General features: G+C 42.4%; 1 protein-coding gene across 8 annotated transcripts in view; it reads right to left on the minus strand.

Moving 5' to 3' along the window:
* Positions 1-2,618: 2,618 nt before the first annotated feature.
* The window catches only part of MYO5C (myosin VC), a 92,519-nt gene continuing 72,591 nt past the window's right edge, over positions 2,619-22,546 (minus strand). For 3 of the 8 annotated variants that reach the window (XM_046654376.1, XM_046654377.1, XM_046654380.1), the window contains 8 exons: positions 20,039-20,137; positions 18,594-18,748; positions 16,505-16,594; positions 14,094-14,244; positions 13,160-13,442; positions 5,807-5,981; positions 5,219-5,299; positions 2,619-4,021 (listed from right to left, as the gene is read on the minus strand). In XM_046654376.1, the coding sequence (XP_046510332.1) occupies positions 3,869-4,021; positions 5,219-5,299; positions 5,807-5,981; positions 13,160-13,442; positions 14,094-14,244; positions 16,505-16,594; positions 18,594-18,748; positions 20,039-20,137 (1,187 nt within the window). In that variant the 3' untranslated portion in view covers positions 2,619-3,868. Of the gene's footprint in view, positions 4,022-5,218; positions 5,300-5,806; positions 5,982-11,793; positions 12,066-13,159; positions 13,443-14,093; positions 14,245-16,504; positions 16,595-18,593; positions 18,749-20,038; positions 20,138-22,546 lie in introns of those variants that run through there. The other 5 variants (XR_006887588.1, XR_006887587.1, XR_006887586.1 and 2 more) reach the window with 5 other exon arrangements.

Consider the following 22,546-nt stretch of genomic DNA (forward strand, 5'->3'; position numbering starts at 1 on the left):
TCACTGAGCCAATTAAAAATGGGCAAAAGAACCCTCATCTTTTGCTGGTGGGAATGTAAAATGGCGCAGTCGCTGTGGAAAACAAGTTGGCAGTTACTCAAGAAGTTAAACAGAGTTGTTACCATCTGACCCAGCAAATCGACTCCTAGGTGTATAACCCAAGATAATTGAAAATGTATGTTCACATATATATGAATGCTTTAAGCAGCATTTAAGCATTTTTAGCAGCGTTTAAGCCAAAAAGTGGAAACAGTTCAAACGTCCATCAACTGATGAATGGATAAACAAAATGTGGTATATCCATACAGTGGACTGTTATTTGGCAATAAAAAAGAATAGAGTACTGACACATGCTCCAACATGGACAGACCTTGAAAACATTATGCTAAGTAAAATAAGCCAGACACAAAAGGCCACAAACTGTGATTTCATTCATATGAAATGTCCAGGATAGGAAATCCGTAGAGACAGAAAGTAGATTAGAGGTTGCCAGGGGGTGTGGGGAGGGGGGAATTGGAAGTGACTGCTTAATGGGTATGGGGTTTCTTTTTGGGGTGATGAAAATGCTCTGAAATTAAATAATGCACATCCTTGTGAATATACTAAAAACCACTGAAATGTATGCTTTAAAATGGTGAGTTTTATGTACATTATATCTTAATAAAACTTATTTTTAAAATGGGCAAAAGACTTGAACATACTTCACAAATGCAGATATTCATATGGTCAATAAACATGTAAAGAGGTGTTCAAATCATTAGTCATCAAAGGAATGCAAATTAAAGTCACACTCTGATACCACTACTTACTCACCAAAAGACCTAAAATTAAAAGGACTCACAATCTGAAGTGTGGGCGAGGACGTGGAGAACTGGATCTCTTTCCTGCTGGTGGGAGTATAAATTGGTACAACCACTTTGGAAAACGGTTGACAGGACCTACTAAAGCTAAACATACATATAATCTGTGAGCTGGCAATTCTTCTCCTGGATATATACTCAGCAGAAAAGAATGCTTATATCCTCAAGAAAACCATGAAGAAGAATGTCTTAGCAGCTTTATTCATAATAGCCCCAAACTAGAAAAACCCAGATGTTTACCAATAGTAGACTAGATAAATAAATCATGATTTCATGCAATAAAAAATAAACTACCAATACACATGACAATGTGGATGTATCTCACAGACTATGACTATAGAGTGTTCAGTGTCAGACTTCTTTCTATTCCTTACGCTGCACTGCAAGGCTTATGTTGACATGTAAAGTGCCACCTGGATCAATTTTTAAAACTGAGTAAATGATTGTAAAGATGCCTAATTTTTCCACTGATGCCAATACTAAATATATTTAAAAAAGAAAACACCTTATTTCAAAACAAATGCACGTGAATGGTAGAAAAATTAGAAGGTACAGATTAACCAGCACCACCCCCACAGATGCTCCCATCACACACAAATACCACGGTTAACACCTTGGTATGTACATATCAGGACACTTTTCTGAGCGTTTAAGCAAGCCTGAGTATTCTAATTTAATGTTAACACGTACATACCTTCCAGAGAGTCAACCCAATCAGCAGGAAGGCGAGAAGTCAGAGCTGCTGTTCGAAGGTGTAAAAGCGACCAACACATCTAATCTCCTTATGTGGCATCACAGCTCAGCGGCTCCGTCCCTCCCACCTGCAGTTGCGTGTTCACTGCTAGGGCACTCACTGCCCTTTGCATCATTCATTCAACTTGGAACCTTCTGCCCATCCATGCTGCCCTCAGAATCCCTGCTGACTGGTTTCTCTGGTCCAGTTCTCTGCCCTCTGCGGGAGACAGAGGTCAGCAGGTTTGACCCTGACTTTCCCCTGTGACTGAACGTCATCAGCACCTCCGGCCTCCTCACAGCCCCCATCCCACCAGTGCTACCTTCCCAACTTCAGCTTTGTAGAACTGATCAAGACTGTGGAGTGAGCACCTCCCTCTCCTCCCTTCTCCGTGCATAAATTTCTCAGTCTCTGCAGCTCCCCTTGTCTTGTCCCCTAACAAGATCTGCTGCTTCCCAAGGCTGACCAGCACACCCCCGCCCTGCTGCACACTCTGAACCCTGCCACCTCCAACAGGCCTTTGCTCCTGCAGTTCTCTCCTATCTCGCCAGCATCATGACCAACGTGGGGAGGAGGATGACGACCTGCTCTCCAGGAGCTCACAGGCCAGCAGAGAAACGGGCAACGAGGCTGGCTTATAGCACAGGGTAAGTGCTGTAAAACAGGCCAGACCCTGCGTTAAGGGGCTGGAAATGAAAGGTGATGGGCCTCTCATGGCGTAGGGAAGGTCTGCAAGGGGCAGGAAGAAGGGCAGGAAGAAGGCCACGGGTGTGGATCAGAAACCCAGCCAACTCCCGGCCACATAGCCCCTCCTTCTGGCACAGTCTGGGAGCCCCACAGAGACACAGCCTGAGCCAGGACTTAGACATATTTACTTCCTCTCTAAAAATTTTTATATCCTTTTAATGAGATATTATGAATCTATAAAGATTCCAGCATCTTTAAGTATGACCCTTAAAGCGAAGCATAAAACTTGTGCATTAAGAAAAACGTAATCTTCTAGCAATGAAAAGAACCTGACCCAATTCATTTGGTAATTTATTTTATTGATTAAAATATTACAAAGTTCTATTTTGCATTTCTTCATATACAGTGTATCTAAATGAACTAAATTAAATCATTTGCAATATGAAAAGACATGATTACACATTAGTAGGGTGATGTTGCTTTATAGTCATGTATTATTTCCACTCCTAAGATATATGTCTGTGTTATAGAACCACAGCCATTGCCTGTGACAGTCAGAAACAGAAGCGTGACTGGATTCTCGACGTGCTGACGAAAAGAGCTGGATCCCCAGACCACAGGCTAGAACTGCTTATCAAATGCTCTGAAAGGACAAGGAATACAGTCGTTCCCATAAAACTTGGGAAACGTAGGTTTCTCAAAAGGAAGAATTGATAGAATTCTTCACTTATTTTTATGAGAAAAATTTAAAATATATTTGAATGTTGATAAGATAGAGAAAATCACTTAGGTTGCCTTTTTAAACAGTTTTTAAAAGTTATTACAGGAAAGATATTAAACAATGAAAAATTATGGCAAATATGTTGGCAGATAAAATTTAAAGGAATGTTCTTTTGGAGGAGATGATAAATGGCGTGGCAATTAAGCTTTAATAATATATTAGTTTTAAATAGATATATACATAAAAATACTTCATATGATTCATTTCAGATTGAATATTCTCTTAAAAATGAGAGGGGTCTGAAATAAATATTTTTTATGCAGGAGCATTTTTAGCAAAAAGAGAGTGAAACACCAGGCCCCCCCAAGCAGGCTTGGGTAAAAGGACTTTTGACAGGCCATCATGGCCAAATGGGATTATTCTCTGGCTGACTCAGCCCTGGAACCCAGCTGTGGTTTCATACGTGTACCTGGGTTTCACATGAACCTTAGAAACCTTGGGAGACACTGTGTCCCCAGATCTTGCTCCCTCTGGCTGCAGCCCTGTCACAAGACAGATCTAAACAAAAGGCACCTGGAAGAAAATATGAGTCTTCCAGCAATTCTAGGAAAAGCCAGCTGAGAGTCCAAAGCTAGACATGGTGTTTCCAACCACAACTGGTGTGTGTTAATTCTTACAAAATGACAGTTTCGGCGGCAGCACCATCATTGTGAGTGAGAGAAGATGTGGCCCATGTGGGAAAATTCTTATTTTCTTCCTTAAATCACATTCCAAAACATTTCTAGTTCCAATTAATAAATCACATCCCTTGTATTTGCCCTTCAGTCAGCTTTCGAGGGAAAAGTGCTTTTACTCTCTTTTCTTCTGCTATAATCTATTGAGAAAGCCCAGTTTGAAACTGCTGGGGATCTGGATCATTTCCAGAGCATGTGGAGAGGGAGTAAAAGGAAACGTGACTTGAAAGAGATATTTGGTATCCAACATCAGCTGCGAGGAATCCTCCCGACTATTTAGGAGAGCCTGAAATTAGAACCAGAGGGAAAATGAATCAGGAAGCCAGCGCACTGCACTTTATTGCTATCTGGAAGTTAAGAGCAAGGGAAACACAACTCATCTCCAGTGAAAAACTACTTTCAAAATCATGTGAGAGAAAACACAAAAGGGCTTCTTAACAGCACATGTCCAAGGTGGAATGGTCTATCCAGGACTTCCAGATCAGCTCTCACGGATACTTACCTCCTCTTTCACTTCAGAAGTTAATTTCCCACAGGATGGACTGACTGTAAATGGATCTGTTTTCCATTCTTACCTATTCTCATGGCATAATTCTAAGCCCAAACAGGAGTAGATCTCAAATATTAAATTTTTATTGCACTCACCTTTCTTTTTAGTTCAGTAGTTTGTAAACTTTTTTGATCTTAGGACCCCTTTGTACTCTTAAAAATTACTGAGCACCTCAAGAGCTTTTGTGTATATGGGTATAATTATTGATATTTACCATATTAATAATTAAAACAATAATTTAAAAGATTTATTAATTCAAAAAAATAACAAACCCAATACACATTAACATATTTTTATTGAAAAATAACTATGTTTTTGAAAACAAAAAAAATTAGTGAGAAGTGGTATTATTTCATATTTTTGTAAATCTTTTAAATGTCTGACAATACAAGACAGGTGGGATCTCGTCTCTGCTTCTGCATTCAACCTGTTGAGATACGTTACTTTGACTGAAGTACGTGAAGAAAAGTCTACCTTACACAGATACATATTTGGAAAAAGGAAGACTTTGCAGACCCCTTGAAAGGGTCTCAAGGACACCCAGGGACCCTTGAACCAAACTTTGAGAGCTGCTGCCTTAGTTCATTGGGGAAGAAACTTTAGGGAGTAAAATAAGAAAAATGGGCACATGGGTCCCTGTTTCCATTCAGCCCAGGCTCACTTGCAGGGTCCTCGGAGCCTGATAAGAAACAAGCCATGCTGACGAACAGAGCATGTGTGTCATGCTCTTGGTGTTTTCATTCCCCTCCCAGCAGGGCTAAAATGGATTCTGAAAACTGGGGGATCTGACGGGGAAAATTCCTGCTGCTTTTGAGTCGGATGTCTTTTGTTTGCATGTTTGGCAAATACACTTCAATCCTGGGTTTCTATAATGTTCATTACATTTCAGTTTCTTATACTAAAAATTAAAAGGCACATCCTTAAGGATCTCACCTGTACTTTGCGAACAAAGGATGGAGTCACTCTTTTCTCGAAGTCATCTATAGGTGTGTATGAATTAAGGATCTTTATGATCTGTGAACAGTACATAAGATGCTGTTAGACAATGAAAAATGACAACGCTTCATGAAATAATGGTGATTTGGGAAGAGTTGGGAACCACAGGCTGTTCTTTTATACTGTAATTTGGCTCTAGGAACCATGTGTTATTTATTTCCAAGAAACGAGACGACGAGGTGAAAAGAGCACAGAAGGGAGCAAAGACAAATCACCTAATTAGATGACAGAAAGACAATTCTTGGCCCTCAGCCTCCTCCCCGCCCCCTTCCCACCCCACACACGTACACATCTGTGAGTTTAGCGGGCAGGGAATGAGTTATCTGCACTTTGGTGTTTTTAAGGCCTTGAGTTAGTGTTTAATAAATGCTTATCAGATAAGAAGGTGGGCCGTGAGAGAGATGTATGCTCCCCACAGGGCACACAGAGACTCAGATGTACCCCACAGCTGGCTGTCAGAAAAGGCGACATCAATTATACAATCTGTCAGCAAAGATCAGGGAGACACTCAACAAGCCTGGTCACCTGCACAGCAGACAGTGAGGTACAGCGTTCATAGATCTCCTTGGCATCGCTGTCTGTAGTCTTCTTGACCTGAAGCAACCAGGCTGCCTGAGAGAGCGGTTCCAAGGTTTCCTTGGCCAAGCTGTTCTGCAAATTCTTATCTTTAAGCCATTCTTCTAAGTAGCTGATGTTGCACCTGCAGTAAAAGCCAGAGGAGCATAGAATAGGGGGTGATCCATTTATAACACTTTAGGGGAGGGTGCCAAATCCCGCAGTGTGTCCTGACGGGTACCAGAGTTCACTGGGAGCCTCAGGACCACAGTCCAGCTGTTTCCTCATCCATAACTTGAGGGGCTTGGACCAGGTGATCAGCTCTCAGGAGTCACGGTTCTAATGATCATGACCGTCTAGGGCAGGAGCCGTAACAGCTATAAACTTCGGGGGAAATCCGAGCAAAGAAGAGGGGCTGCAATAATTTAGAAATAGAGTTTTGAAAATCTATTAAAGGACAAAGTCACAGTGATATTTGAAGAGAAGACTTACAGTGGTATAAAAATTGTTTGATCTTTTCCTAAATTGGCAGAAATTTTTCACTTGGTAGAAGACTTTAAGTCCACTGAGGTTTTTATTCTTGTTTCTGTCACTAATTATCATAGCTTTATGAGTTAATAGGCATGGGTTTTAGTCCCACCAATCTACTGTGTAAGCCTGGAAAGCTCCTCACCCTCTCTGGGTAGAGGAGAATGTTGAGAACCCTCAGACATTGCTAGTGGGAATGCAAAATGGAACAGCTGCTAAGGAAAACAGTGTGGCAGTTTCTCAAAATGTTAAACATAGAGTTACCACATGACCTAGCAACTCCACTCCTAGATATATACTCAAGAGAACGGAAAAATGTCCATACAAAAACCTGTACACAAATGTTCATAGCAGCATTATTCACAATAGCCAAAAAATGGAAACAACCTAAATGACTGCCAACGGATGAATGGGTAAACAAATTGTGGAAGAGCCATACACTGGGATCTTATTCTGCAATAAAAGGAATGAGGTATTGATACAAGCTACAGCACCGATGAACTGTGAAAACATCATGCTGAGCAAAAAACGCCAGTCACGAAAGACAACATGCTTTATGATTCCATTTATAAAACAAAGTCCAGAACAGGCAAATCTATAGAGAAAGAAAATATATTCATGGCTGCCTAAGCTGAGGAGGAGAGGGCTGAGGAGAGGGGATGTGGGTAGCAGATAAGAGTGGCTGTTAATGAGCTAATGCGTATAAGGTTTCTTTTTGGTGTGATGAAAATATTCTAAAATTACATAATGGTGATAGTTGTACAACTCTATAAATATACCAAAAACCATTGAACTACACATTTTAAATGGGTAAACTTTATGGTATGTAAATTGTATATCAATGAAGCCGTTTAAAAAAAAATTGAGTGTTGAACGAGGTGAACTCTAAGGTCAGTTCCAGCTCTGACCTTCCAAGATTAGCAGCTCCCCATAGGGGTCTTCTCTTTGGCTATAAAATTGGGACAATAGTGGTGAATTAATGTATTCCACAGGGATGTAATGACTGTGAGATAACATCCCCTGCACTGGTTCCCCCCCTTTTTTTGCATTGTCACAGCTGTCACACTGGTTTGAGTTATTATTATTATTATTAAAGATTTTATTTTTTTCCTTTTTCTCCCCAAAGCCCCCCAGTACATAGTTGTATATTCTTCGTTGTGGGTCCTTCTAGTTGTGGCATGTGGGACGCTGCCTCAGCGTGGTTTGATGAGCAGTGTCATGTCCGCGCCCAGGATTCGAACCGACGAAACACTGGGCCGCCTGCAGCGGAGCGTGCGAACTTAACCACTCGGCCACGGGGCTGGCCCCTTGAGTTATTACTTTTAGTTTATAATATAATAGAGCTTCCTATCTAATGGGCCTCCCCTCTCACCCCTTCTAATCCATTCTATTCAATCCTGCCACAGTTCTTTCTAAACCTGAATTGTGAGCATGTTAATTCTCCTGCTCAAAAATCTGTGGTGGCGGTCTGGTTCTTGCTAAGATGGAGTAAGCACACTCCACTTCGTCTCTCCTACTGAATGTAGCTATAAAACCTTGACAGAATGCATGGAGCAGATTTTTGAGGACTTTGAAAAAAATAGTAGCAGGTGGATTGGGGAAGAAGACCAAAATTTGAATTGTCTTCAAATTGGTAGTTTACCAGTTTTTTCACTCCGCTATTCATTGGCTTGAACTCAAAGCAGCTTGAACTCAGTAGTGGGCACTGATACTGACAAAGAGCTCCAGGAGGAGCCCTCTGGTTCTGGCTTTAGATGCTGAAAAGGGTGTCCTCATGCTCAGAGGGAGGGTGGAAATCCCCCATTTTTCATTTTTCTCTTTTTTCTTTCTTTTTCTTCATTTTCTCACATTCAAGCCCCATAGAACTTGCTGCCTGAACCCAAGTGGGTTGATTATCTGATAAAAATGTCAACATTCTCCACAGGATTCAAAGACGCAGAGTCTCACAGTATAATATTAAAAGTGTGCAGGACACAATTCAAAATTATTTGGCAGCTCAAGAACCAGGAAAATCTCAACTCGCATTAAACAAGACAATCAATAGGTGTCAGCTCTGAGATGGCACAGATGCTGGAGTTATCTGACAGCGACTTTAAAGAAGCTATCATGAAAATGCTCCAAAAACTAAAGACAAACTATCTTGAAATAAATGCAGAGATAGAAGTCTCAGAAAAGAAGTAGAAGATATAAAGAAAAACCAAATGAAAATTTTAGAACTGAAAAGTACAATAACAGAAATAAAAGAACTCAGTAAGTGGGCTCAACTGCAGAATAGAAATGGCAGAAGAAAGAGTCAGTGAACTTAAAGGGACCAACAGAGATTATCCAATCTGAAGAGCATGGGGAAAAAAACCTGAACCACATGAACAGAACTTCAGGGACCCAGGGAACACTAATGAAAGGTCTAACATATGTGTCACTGAAGTTCTAGAAAAAAAGAAAGTATGATGCAGAAAAATATTTGAAGAAATAGTGGCTGAAAATGTCCCAAATTTGGTAAAATGCACAAACCTGCAGATTCAAGAAGCTTAGGCAATCTCAAAGAGGTTAAGCCCAAAGAAATCCACACCCAGACCCATCATCACCAATCCGTGAAAAAGTAAACACAAAGAAAAAAAAACCTTGGAAGCAGTCAGAGAAAAACTAGGCATTACTTGTAGGGAAACAATAATTCAAATGACTGCATTTCTCATCAGAAACCATGGAAGCCAGAATAAAGTGAAACACTTTTCAAGTGACCAAAAACAAGGACTGTCAACCCAAAATTCTACATCTGCAAAAAACATACTTCAGGAACGAAGGTGAGATGAAGACATTTTCAAATAAAGAAAACTAAGAGAATGTATTGACAGCGAACCTGCTCTAAAAGGTCTACTAAAAGAATTTCTTCAGGAAGAAGGGAAATGGTGTCAAAATGAAATTTGGGGAAAAAAATGGTACTTGAAACATTAGGAATGAAGAAGGAACAACAGAAATGGTAAATATCTGTGTAAATGTAATAGATTATTCTCTTACTGTTCATTAAAATGTGTTGGATGGTTTAAAACAAAAATTATAACATTGGTAGAGTTTTTGATGTATGTAGATATAATACATAAAACAACTCTGACATAAAGTGGAGAGGGCAAAAGGGCCTATGTGATGGTAAGGTTTCTACTTTCCGCTTGACTGATATTGTTAGACATTGATTCTAAATAGACTGAAAAGTTAAGTATGCAGACTTACATGTAATCCCTAGAGTGACCTCTAAAAACAATATTAAATGTATATAGTGAAAACACAATAGATAAATTAAAAAGGGGTACCAAAAGATGTTCAAAGAACCCAAAAGGAGGCAGAAAAGGAAATCAGAGAAATAAAACCCAGAAGGAACAAATAGAAAAATAATAAAATGGTAGACTTAAATCTATCAATAATTACATTAAATTAAACTGGTCTAAACACCCCAATTAAGAAGCATAGATGGTCAGATTGGACAAAAAACAACCACAAAGACCCAAAGGAAAAAAAAGCCCCCAGGATCCAAATATATGCTGCCTATAAGAAACTCACTTCAAATATGATACAGGTAGGGTAAAAGTAAAAGGATGTAATGTAAAAATATTTAGGAGTTTTTATTTTAAAAATAAACCTGGAAAAGTCTCAGGCAAAGTGGGAGGGTTGGTGACTCTAGGATCATGATTTATCGTATAGTTCAACCTCTACATACCTTGAGATATTTTTTTATTGTGGTAGAAAACATAAAATTTACTATCTTAACCATTTTTAAGTGTAGAGTACACTAGTGTTAACTATATGCACCAGGTTGTACAATAGATCCCCAGAAATTTTCATCTTGCAAAACTGAAACTCTATATCCATTGAACAACAATTCCCCCTTTCTCTCTCTCCTCAGCCCCAGGCAACCACCATTCTACCTTCTACTTCTAAGAGTTTGACCGAAAAGTATGTTTTTTGACCATAATGGAATTAAACGAAAAATCAATAACAGAAAGCTAAGAAGAAAGTCTCTAAACACTTGGAAATTAAGCAACATACTTCTAAGTAAACCATGGGTCAAAGAGTAATCCTCAAGGGAAATAAGAAAATATTTTAAACTGAACAAAAACGAAAATACAACGTATCAAAAATTTGTGGGACAAAGTTAAAGTAGTGCTTAGAGAGAAATTTATAGCATTAAACGCTATGTTAGAAAACAAAGGTCTCAAAGTCAGTAATTTCTTAAGAAAAAAGAGCAAAATTAATCCAAAGTAAGCAGAAGGAATGAAATAACAGAGACAATAACAAAAATCAATTAAATTTACAAACAGAGAAAAACGAAATGAAAGCAAAAACTGATTCTTTGAAAAGATCAGTAAAATTGATAAGCTCTAGCAAGAATGGCCAAGGAAAAAGGAGCAGACACAGGTTACCATACCGTAATAGGAACGGAAGAGGGGATGTCACTACAAATTCTGCGCAAGTTAAAAGAATAACAAGGAAATGTTATGAACAGCTCTATGCAGAGAAACTCAACAACTTCAATGAAGTGGACCAATTCCTTGAAAACCAAAAACAACCAAAACTCACCTTAGATGAAATATATAGCCTGATAGTCCTACAACTATTAAGGAAATTGAATTCATAGCTTAAAGCATTCTGAAAAAGGAAAAATCGGTGGTGGCTGCCACTGCGGAGGGACTAAAGCACGCATTTCTAACGCTGGCATTCCACCTTCTCTTTCGAACCAATCTTGCCAGGTTCTCTCATCACTCCTGGTGCTCCTTTCACAGGGGGCTATTGACACCCTGCCACCAGTTGTCCCTCAGCGAGGCCTGGGCTCACTCCTCTGATTCCTGGCCTGCTGAAATCCTACCAGTCCTTCAAGCCTTTCATATTCTTCCCAGATTCCCTTGGGAGACAGCAATGCATGTACCTGGGCCACGTCATTCCCGTTCCCGACAGAACTGTCTCCATGAGCACTCCCCAGGCCTTCATCAAAGTTCACTGGCAAAAGCTGCCACAATGTCACTTGCTGTAAAAATGCTATTTGTGGAGATTGTGACATAAAGTCTACACGATATATTATTTTTACAATTCACGACTAGGAACAAAAAAGAATTACGTACTATGGTATCCTTATACTTTCTCAGGAACCGGTCTGCCTCACCATACCCAACGAGACCAGAGAGCTGATGATGTTTTGCTGTTTGTCCTGGCAGCCAGAAAGCCTGGAGGCAGTTTTCAAGCCACTCCGTCCACTGTTCCTATTTTTCTTTTCTTTGGTCTTGATTTTCCACTTGTGTTCATGTTTTATTATTGGGTTATTTATGTTTTCATTGTAAAGCCACCGAAATCCTACTGGGCTTTGCTTATGGCAGCAGCTACATAAATATCTGAGTGAGTGAGTGAATGCTTCTAAAACACACGTGCTACTCAGAGCAACTCACTGTAAAGGCCTCGCTGCCCAGATGGCCGCTTTCAATCCGTGAACGGAAGGAGTACTGAGCACCTACGGGGACAGATGCTGCTCATCCTCAAAATAGTTGTTACAGGATTGCTCATGACCCTTTTCACTCATGTCCCATGTTCAGGCATCTTGGGACCTACTGATGGAATGAGAGTTGTTTGGCAAAGGCTCTGCTGGCACATTTAGGTTTATGGCTTTACGTTAAATAGAGCTAAAACCTACCTCGGAGGCCCTCAGGGTGTCTGCATGGAGCTGTGAAATGAACAGAATGAAGAGAAAAAGGCCCTCAAAGCCCAGTCCTTCTGAATGCCCCTCCTCTGAGGACCACGACCTGCTGTCATGGGCATTTGCCACAGTGGTTTGTGGGCATGTCCAGCTCCAAGTTTCACGAATGCTGAAAAGGTGTGATGGACGTCTCATGTTTAGTTCTTGGCTTAAGATACTTCCGTTGTCACTTTCCCTTACTTCATTGCCACCGTCACCACCCCAGGGTCTCACATCACATACACGTATCAAATTCCTGTACATATTTAAACATCTTAAATATCTACCCCATATTATAATTCAAACATAGGCCAGGATCTGTGTTTCCTTAATTAGAGATAAACAGAAGGTGACACACCTCCAAACTGTGGATCACCATGTCTTCAGGATGAATTCCAAATGCCTTGGCCTGACATTCCAGACCCTCCCAGTCTAGAGCCAACCTACTACTCTACTTGGTCCTGCTGCTCCCCAAACAAACCTCTGCTCAACCCAGACAGAGCTGTCTACTGTGGCCTCAGGAGGGGTGCTCATCAGTTCCACCACTGTGCCTCTGCCTGCCTCATTTCCTCTGCCTGGAATGTCCTTCCTCTTTTTTAAAATCACTCAGCACACAGCTCTGAGGCTCCCTTAACTTTTCTGTCCATGACAATCTCTCAAGCACTTCCTGCACCCCTCATTGGAGACTTACTCATAGCTGCCTTGAATTGGTATTAGCTACTTTGAGCTTCTCCAAAGCTGGGATCCTTTGTTTTCTGTGTCCTCCACTAGGCGGTGCTGTTCAAAGAGATGGCGGTCAATACATACTGGTTGAGTGCATGGTAACCATAGCTACAGTATACAATTACTAGTTCCCAGTTAAAGTCTCTCTGGCAGAGCGTCAAGTTAGCATGGTAGGGAGTGATGGGAGGAGGGGCTGGGCATCAGATGGTGACATCTCCAAAGTTCTCGAGTCATCTTGTTCACAGCTCCCCAGCAGTGCAGCTCTTATGGAGGGTGGGGCGGGAGCGTGTGGTCTCAGACTTTAAGGGCATTCTTTCCGGCCAGCCTCCCCGGGGTAAGTGGTGGTTTACGGGTTTTACCTGATCTGCATCCCTTTTCTGCAGGAGCACATGTCCTTCCGCAGAAAGAGGCTGTTCAGGGTGACGGCCCCGATCAGGAAGAAGAGCTGCTTCACGGCCTGCCTCACGAGCTCGGGGTCCAGGCCGTTCTGGCACATGGTACTGTAGAAGTAGCTTAGCTGCTGCAGGATGGAGGTCATTGTGTAGCCGTCCGTGTCGTCTATGCTGGATGACCGCTTCCGGAAGCCTGTGGGCTTCAGGCCGGAAATGCCCTGCAGACTCTCATACTCTAGCATGCCTGGCACTAAAGAGAAAAATGGAAACTTTTCTTGTGCACACAGTGGGCACACCCGGAGAACATTTTTCACTGCTCTCGCATGTCTGTTTCAGGAGGTGGGCCATTTTCTACAAGAGTTTGTAGTGGATGTAGTCCCGACAGAGAAAGCAAAAGAATTGGGGAGCACCAGGGTGCCTAGGAGGTGGATGGGGATGGAGGGGCGCAGCTCTTCTAGGCTTGGAGCATCTCTACTTTCAACTTCACAGGAAAGACAGCGGGTTAGCATGATAACTCCTGGTCTAGAACTATTTAAAGCCTCAAGTACTTACATTTCAGAAATTGGAGAAAGTCTGCAAGAATTTGAGTGGGACTTCAGGATTTCAAAAATACTTGCTTAACACCCAGGATTAGCCATGTGAGTAGCAGGAGTTCTCCACAGTTCTCCCAAATCTTTCCCTTCAGGATGAACCACCCTCACAGAGAGAAAACCAGACCCATGTACTTTCATACATGCAATCATTTTAAGCAATCAAAGAGTTAAAAAGTGGACCTTTACACCATTAAAGCTTCTTGTTTTAAAACTGTTTTCTTTATAATCACACATTCCATACACTGGATTTATTTTTTAAGGTTTCAATGTTATTATAAATACTTTTTGGTCATCAATTCTTTTCTTACCTATTATTGGTTGAATGTTATTTTCCATTACGATAACAAACTGATGATATATTCGTATAGCCACATCACTAAGAATCTGTCTGTATTCTGAAAGGTCAAAATTGTTCAAGCAATTCTTATTCTGATGTGGACTGTTATGCTTCATGAATTCCTGAAAGTAATTTTGAGCATATGCGTATTAGAATTACATAGACATGCGGGAAATTAAAATGCTGTCTCTACTAATGCTGTTATAATCAGCTTCCACTATAACTCCTGTACTTTAAAACTTAACGTCTGATTTGTATCCAATGAGCTCTTGATGTTTGGGGTAGCATTTATTTTCCAGAACTAACTAAATGTCACTGAACCGCTTACTCCCCCTAGAAGTATGTGCCCCTAGAGTCTACAGACTACAGTGGGAAACAACGCCCCTGGAAGCTCCTAGAAAAAAACTGCAAAGCACCCCAGGAAACATACTGCTGTAAGAGGCCAGTGGATGTAATAAATGAGATTCATAACTTTCTAAGTAAGAACATAGACCAATCTAAAATATTTTAAAATGTGTTGTGGACTGAATATTTGCATCCTCCTCAAATTCCTATGTTGAAGCCCTAACTGCCAGTGTGGCTGTATTTGGAGATGAGGCCTCTAAGGAAGTAACTAAGGGTAACTGAGGTCCTAAGGATGGGGCCCTGATCTGATAGGATGAGTGTCCTTGTAAGAAGAGACATGAGAGAGCTCACTCTCTCTCTTCCCACCCCATGCCCGGAGGTGGAAAGGCTGTGTGAGGACACAGCGAGAAGGTAGCTGTCTGCAAGCCAGGCAGTGAGCCCTCAGCACTGAACCAGCGTGTTGGCAGCCTGATTTCAGACTTCTAGCCTCCAAAACTGTGAGAAAATAAATTTCTGTTGTTTAAGCGCCCCCAGTCTGTGGTATTTTGTTAGAGCAGCCCAAGCAGACTAATACACTATGTTTAACATGTTCAAAGCGATAGAAGAAAAACAAAACAGGACAAGAATAGGATATTATAGTAAGAGGCAGAGTGGAAAAGAACCATTGAAATTTTAGAAATAAAATTACAGTAATTGAGAAAACACTCAGGGACAAGAACATCGTACATGGCTGAAGGGGGCAAAGAAAGGATCAAAAAATAAATGGTGTTGAATAATATCCTCTCCCATTAACGTCTCACAGATGTCAGTCTGTCTTCAACGGACTAGTCTGTGCCCTCACTGCTTTTGGTACTCATTTGTCAGAGGAAGGATTTCCCAGACTCATTTCTCCTTTTGCTCTACCATACTAGGATTACTTTTATATTTTATTCTACTTTCTCTCCATTGGGACAATTGGCTATCCATGAAGAAGATATGAGTTTAGAATTAAATTCTAAACTCTGAATTATAAGAGTTTAGAAGAAAGTAAGAGAACAACTTCATGATCCCAGGGTAGGGAAGAATTTCTTGAGCAAGACATTCAAACATACATATTATAAAAGAACAGGATTGAGAGATTCAAGTATGTCAAAATTCAAAAACCGTGTACAACAAACTCCATAAAGAAAATTGGAAGACAAGCCATAATCTATCCATAATCCATAAAAACCTCTTACAAATCAGCAAGAAAAAAAGACCCCCCAAGAAAAATGGAGAATGACTGTGAGTAGGCAATTTAAAAGGAAACCCAAATGACCAATAAGCAGGAAATGATGCTGGACCTCACTAGTGATCCAGTAATTGCCATCTAAGTCAACAAGGTATCATTTTATATCCATGAGATTGGTAAATAATCAAATGTCTGTCAATAGCTAGTGTTGGTAAAGGTACGAGACACTGAAAACCTCATCCACTGCTGGTGAGACTGTTACATGGTACAACCATTCTGAAGAGCAGTGAAAACCCTAAAAAGCCATTTTGCTGTTTTAGGTCAATGAAATTTTGCTCTGTGAGTACTTGAAGGTGGAGAACTTCTTTATGATGTTAGCCCCTTGGAAGCAGAGTCAGGATGGCAGAGGATTTACAGATTATGGAGGAATAATCCGAATCTCGTAGAGACAACAGCTATGAAGGAACAGGCATGAAGGACTAAAGGCTGTATTTTACAGTCATAATAGTGAAAACTTCAGAATTTTACAACCAGAAGGAAACTTAAAAATCATGGCATCTACCTCGTGGGTTTAAAAGTCAAGGAAAGTGGGGTCGAGTGCCATGCCCAAGGTCTAAGTCTCTTTCTAGACGTCTTCTGCCTGTGCCTTGTGTCCAACCAGTGATGTGAAGTTGCCCTCCTGGGTGAGGAGGAAGCCAGAAAGCCAGCTGGAGCAGAGGCTGTCCCGGAGCTAGGTGTCCCAGTTCCCAGCCCTTACGGTGAGCTCTGGCTCAGGAGGTTACAGACCCACAGGCAGCACAGAACACAGAGCAGACAGGCAACCCTACCTCTTCTCCACTGTACTGCTTCAGGCAATTGAGGAAATGACAAGTATTGGCAAGCCAAAAGGACAGCATCTCAAAGTCTTCTAAATGTTCCTTTAAAAAAAAACCAACAAAAGACAAAGCTGAATTTGGTGATTACTGGTGCCTATGAGGCAAGAATAGATATATCTTACCTGTTTGGTTAGGTGGTAGCTTTTGACCAAAAGGAATTCTTCTTTTATTCACAAAAGCCTTCATTAAATTTATACTATAATGATAAGCTCTTATATTTATATAGCAGGCTATGGTTTGCAAAGTATTTCTGTACAGGTTATGATACATTATGAAATTTGAAGCATACGCTGCAAGAATGCCTGAGGAATCTAAGTCTTGGTCTTTGCCCTCCAAAGTTCACGCTCTGACTGGGAAGACAGACATAACATAAATAGGACACAGTAAACAGGTGGCCAAATGTCCACAGGATGGACGCAGATTGTGCCACAAAAGCTTAGAGGATGGAGAGATGATGGGGAATGCGGGTAGCTGAGCAAACCTCATGAGAGAGACGGGAGGATGTCCTCCTTGAAAGGACTGGATAGACAAGAGCTCAGGATAAAGGACTCTGTTGGGGAGAACACCCCTGCTTATGGGGCAGGAAGAAGAGCAACAAGCAAAGAAGGCAGAGGTGTGGTGATCAAAGAGGAAAGGGGAAAACTGGGAACGTCCTGGGATTTGAAAGACAAGGCAAGAGGGTTCCAAAGAGATGGTCCTAATGTTTCAGGCCATTTAAGGCGAATAAAAGTTAAGGAAATACCATTGGATTTAGCAAGAGGAACTCTTGGTGATCTTTCTGTGGCATGATAGGGGTAGAAGCCAGATTGCAAGGAGTGAGAAAGAGAATTGGTGGAGACAAGTAGTTCAAGTGCTTTGGCAGCCAGAGGGGTGGAGAAAAAGGCACCATGGCTAAGGGGTACATGGGCCAAGTGAGGGGTGCTGTGCACTGGCAGGGGGAGAGGCAGGTCCTCTGTACCAACAAAGACGGAGGGCAGGGAGACGCTGGAGAAGCTGAGATGGAAGATGCTGGTGAGAAAGGGGATTTATACTCCTCATGCCATGCATCTTTCAGTTTCTAAACATGTAAACGCCCCAGAGCAGCAAGATGGGGCAAATACTGTGTGCCTATGGCCTGAAACACAATGCAAGTTTGAACTAAGAAAAACCAGCTTATGAAAATATGGACAGAGAAAACATCAATTTATGGGCGCTCCTTCCAAAGACACACTGGTGGGTCCTGTGAAGACAGTGACTATAAAGCACCCAGCACCAAAGAAACGCTAATTTTCTACTCCTAGCTCCTGATGAGTAATGAATTCTTGGTACCAGTTTTTTTTTGGGGGGGAGGGAGGGTTGAGGAGAATTACTCATACTTTGACCTCTTATGTATTCACTGTTTTTATTCTTCTCTTTTCCTAGGTTATTTAAAATAGGGTTTAATTACTCATGACTCTTCTAGAACATATATTTTACTAAAAGTGAGGTAAGACTGCCCCAACTAAAAAATTCAAATATATCCCAACATCAAACATTACTCCTCATTTGGAAGGGGGATGAAAAATATTGGACCTATATTTTACTGCTCCCAGCTAACACGTAGCTTACCTTCACTTCTGGGCTGGGAATAAAAGTACATAATGTGGTTTTAGAAGGGAGAATTATATAAATGCCAAGGAAAGAGATGACTAAGTCTTCAGTCCTTCCCATCCCTCACCATAAACACTTGCTACACCAACTGAACCTGTATTCCTCACAGCCAGGAATCTCACACCCTGAGGGGATAGGAGTGGTGGGGGTGGCGGCTACCATGTTGTACACTCCAAGGGACGGCTTTGAGGTCTATTGGCAGGTCCTTATCCTTGGCGATCCCTGACCTTGCCTGTCTTTTCCTACCAGCTTGGCTTCTTTCACTGATTGGGCTTCAAACTGGCTTGAGGAATCACGTGGTTCACCAAAGACTGGAGATGAAGAATGGGCAAAGTATGGGCATCTGGTCATTCCCACAGGTGCTCCTAAAGTAGCCATAATACCAAGGGCCAATGTCAAAGCTGGTTCCTACCTTAATCACCTGCTTGATGCCATTAATGGTGCTGTTCATGAGGGACTTGACCATGTTGGCATCATTTAGAGAGTCTGCGTAGCGTAGACACATGAACAGGATGTGAGCCGGCAGCCCGGGGATCATGTTCACCACCACGCCGCGGGGCTTCAAGTCTGGAGCAGGGATAGTCGATGAGGATTACAGCTGATGGTCAGCTCTCCCCTAAAGAACCTCTGACTACGGGGCAGGGGTGTTTGCTTTTCCATACTCAATGCTGTGCCTGAATGCATAGGGATGTCTTTTCTCTTTGAGGAATTCAGTCTGGCAAAAATATACAGATGCCCTCTGCTCCTCTTACTTCTCATTTGCAAAGTACTTCCTCTTTTTTAAAAGGCTGAATAAGAGACAGAATTTGACTTCTCCCTGGTGTGGAGACCCTGGATTTCAGATCTGCAAGGTGAGAGGGGAACCCCAGCTCCAAGCACCCCACCAAAGGCTCCAGGATGAGGATGGATATGATCTCGGTGATCACATGCACCCGCCTTGAATCGGGAAGACAGGTACACAACAGTCCTCAGAGGGGGTCTCGCTGGCCTTGGGGGGAAGAGAATGGCAGCGAGACAGATGGGGATGAAGGGGAGACAGAAACTTCATAGGACAAACTAAGATAAGCACACAAAGACCGCCCCATGGCTGCATGAAGACAGGAGAACAAAGCAGAGGCCCCACAGCTGTGCCCTAGGGAGGGCGGGAAGGAAAGGGGAGGTGTGCGCACACGCTCTGAGGGGGTCACTTAGAAGAAGAGGAAGCAGGCTACATGCTGGCTTTCTGCTTTGAGACCCTGGGACAAGCTGATAGGGAGGAGCTTTTCTCCCTTCCTCTGGAAAACCATGTGGTTTTCATGGTGAAGATGTCTAGTGAGATTAGTTCTAAGATCACCCACCCCTGGGCATGCACACTGGGGCATTCCTGTAACGGAGGCGTGGCTCGGAAGCCCCCGTCATATTGCCTGCATGTAAATTTGTCAGAAGTTGAATGGAGCACAGAAGCCACAATTACTTCTGCGGTGACTCCCGTGCTGAGACACAAAGATAAGGAGATACGTCTTCTATCCGGACCCTGCGACTAGTCTTGGGAAGAGGTTAGGCAGTGCTTCTCAACTGAGGGCAATTTTGGCTTCCAGGGACCATTTGGCAACATCTGGAAACACTTTTTATTGTCATGACTAGGTGCTGCTACTGGCTTCGAGAGGGTAGAAGCCAAGCATGCTGCTCAATATCCTCCAGAGCGTAGTCCCTCACAACAAAGAATCATCTGGTCAACAGTGCTGAGGCTGAGAAACTCGGGGCTGGGGGAGAGCAGGGGAGGAAGAGAAGGGACTGCCCCTGCCCCGGACTGTGGCAATGAATGACGTTCAGGTTCTCAAAGACAAAACAAAACTTCAGACTTCCAGGTTTAACTACCAAGAATGAGGTTTTGAATGAGCTTGGCCTCATCTTCTCTCTTGTATTCCAGCATCCCCAGGTACTCCTTGGGTCCTGAAGACAAGTGCACATCATTGGCTGCAGAGAGAGGTAAACAGTCAGCTAAATACACCCAAAAAGTTCCACAAGCTTTATAATGGGACTGCTCTGTATCTTTCCACCCCATTCTCACTGGTTTGCACATGAACTCTTGTGGCTTTCAGCTAAATGAAAACTTTACTGAATCCTGAAGAATGTCTTCTGGTAGTGATTCTTATCTGTGAGGATATCAAGGAGTATGGTTGCTGCTGAACAGCCTGTTATCCTTGAAGGAATCCTTATGAGTGCCTGGTATGTATCCAGCAGAGCGGGGAGATGAGAGCAATCTCAGATGCTGCTCTTGTCTTCAACATGCTGATGCCGCAGTTAAGGAAGCAAGACTTAGAAAACATTTGGTGGGCCAAGTTCCATACTGTGTGATCCTAACGGGACTGTATTAGTTTCTTATGTGCTGAACAAGTTATCACAAATTTAGTGACTTAAAATACCATAATTTTTTTAAATCTTAATAGTTCTGGAGGGCAGAAGACTGAAATGGATCTTACAGGGCTAAAATCAAAGTGTCAGCAGAGCTGTGCTCCTGCTGGAGGCTCTAGGGCCTCTCTCTTGCATTTCCAGCTCTAGAAGCTGCCCACATTCCTTGGCTTGTGGCCACATCACTCTGACTTCAGTTTCCATCATCATATCTCCTCCTCTCCCTCTGCTTCCGTTGCTCCATCATCTTCTCTCACACTGGCATCCATGCCTCTCTCTTATAAGGTCTCTTATGATGACATTGGGTCCACCTGGATAATCCAGGATAATCTCCCCATCTCAAGATCCTTAAAAATCCCTGTTGCGATGTAAGGGAACGTATTCCCAGGTTCCAGGCATTGGGATGTGGAGATCCTGGGTGGGCCACAGTCTGCCCTCTGTTCCCCAGAGATTCATATCCATTCTGAGAGAAAGAGATGTGACGACAGAAGCAGAGGTTAGAGAGGAAGACTTTGAAGACGCGATGCTACTGAATTTGAAGATGGAGGAAGGGGTCCACAAGCCAAGAAACGCAGGGCGCCTCCAGAAGCTGGGAAAGGTGAGGGAACGGATTCTCCCCCAAAGTGTCCAGAAGGAACACGGCCCTGCTGACATGCTGATTTTAACCCAGTGAAAGCCATTTTGGACTTCTGACCTCTAGGACTGTAAGATAATACATCGGTGTTCCATCAAGCCACTAATTTTATGCAGATGTGTTACAGTAGCCATAAGAAATAAATATAGGGCTTATGAGAATTCACACAGAGGTAGGTTAGAACTGTTGAAAAATGCTTCCTGAAGGAGGTATCTCTCCAGTCGGGCCAAGAAAAGCGAGCGGGCTCTAGTGGGTGAAAAAGAGTTAACAGAACTCTCTTATTACTGCGTGAAAATTTCTCCTGTGGATTTACTAGCTCTGTTCCCTTGGAGACTGATGGGGGTAGAACGTCCACTGTTTTACTAAGCAACACTATGTATGATAAGAATGACCTCTGACTGGTAGATTGCATCTGGACCAGGGAGAACAATAACTGAAGCAGAGATACCTGATAAGGACCTCACACTTTGGGTATTCTCGAGTGTGATGACTCAGATCTGGGCACGTTCCTTGCAGGGACCCTGGAAGCTAATGCCACTTATGGAGTGTTCAAGAGATATTGGTTTCCTGCCAAGAGCCACATAAATGAGCTTAGCAGCAGATGCTCCAGCCCCAGTTAAGCCTTCAGATGATCACATCCCTGCTGACGACTTGACAGCAACTCAGAGTCAGAAGCACCCAGCTAAGCTGCTCCTGGATTCTTGACCCTCAGGAACTGTGCATTGTTAAGTGTTTGCTGTTTTACGTTGCTAAGTTTTGGGTAATTTGTTGTATGAAAAGAGAACTAACACACAGGAAGGGAAGCTGATGCATTCCAATTTAGACACACTGAGTTGGAGGTGATGGAAGTCCTTATGTCGAGATGGCAGTTCATTCATTCATTCCAACAATGGGGAATTGGGGGGTTGGGAAGGACAGACATGGCCCCTGCCTCCACAGGCACACCGACATTTATCGTTTATTACTGAATGGGAGAGATCCTCGTTTGGTTTTAGACATTTTAAATTTGAGCTGAGAGTTGAATAAAGGAGCTCTTCAAAGAAATGAATATAGAAAAAGGAACGGATAATTGAAGATATAGCCTTAGTGATGAAGGCTGGGAGAAAGGAAGCAATATGGAACAGAAGCGTGAAGAGTGTTAGAAGAGAGAAGTCAGGAAAGTTCAGTGACAGAAGCAGATGAAGGAAAGAAAGGCGAAGAGTCTTTTTCACAGGAGCTCATGAGGACACTCAAAGTGTGAAGTTCAGTCCATGCCCAGGACTACTGTCTGGCTTCTTAAGTTCTCAACTTCTTTCTTCTAATAGAAATGGGGATATTGATCCTATGTAACTGGAAGAGAA

The sequence above is a fragment of the Equus quagga genome, chromosome 2, assembly GCF_021613505.1.
Source record: "Equus quagga isolate Etosha38 chromosome 2, UCLA_HA_Equagga_1.0, whole genome shotgun sequence".
In the NCBI taxonomy this organism is placed as follows: Eukaryota; Metazoa; Chordata; class Mammalia; order Perissodactyla; family Equidae; genus Equus; species Equus quagga.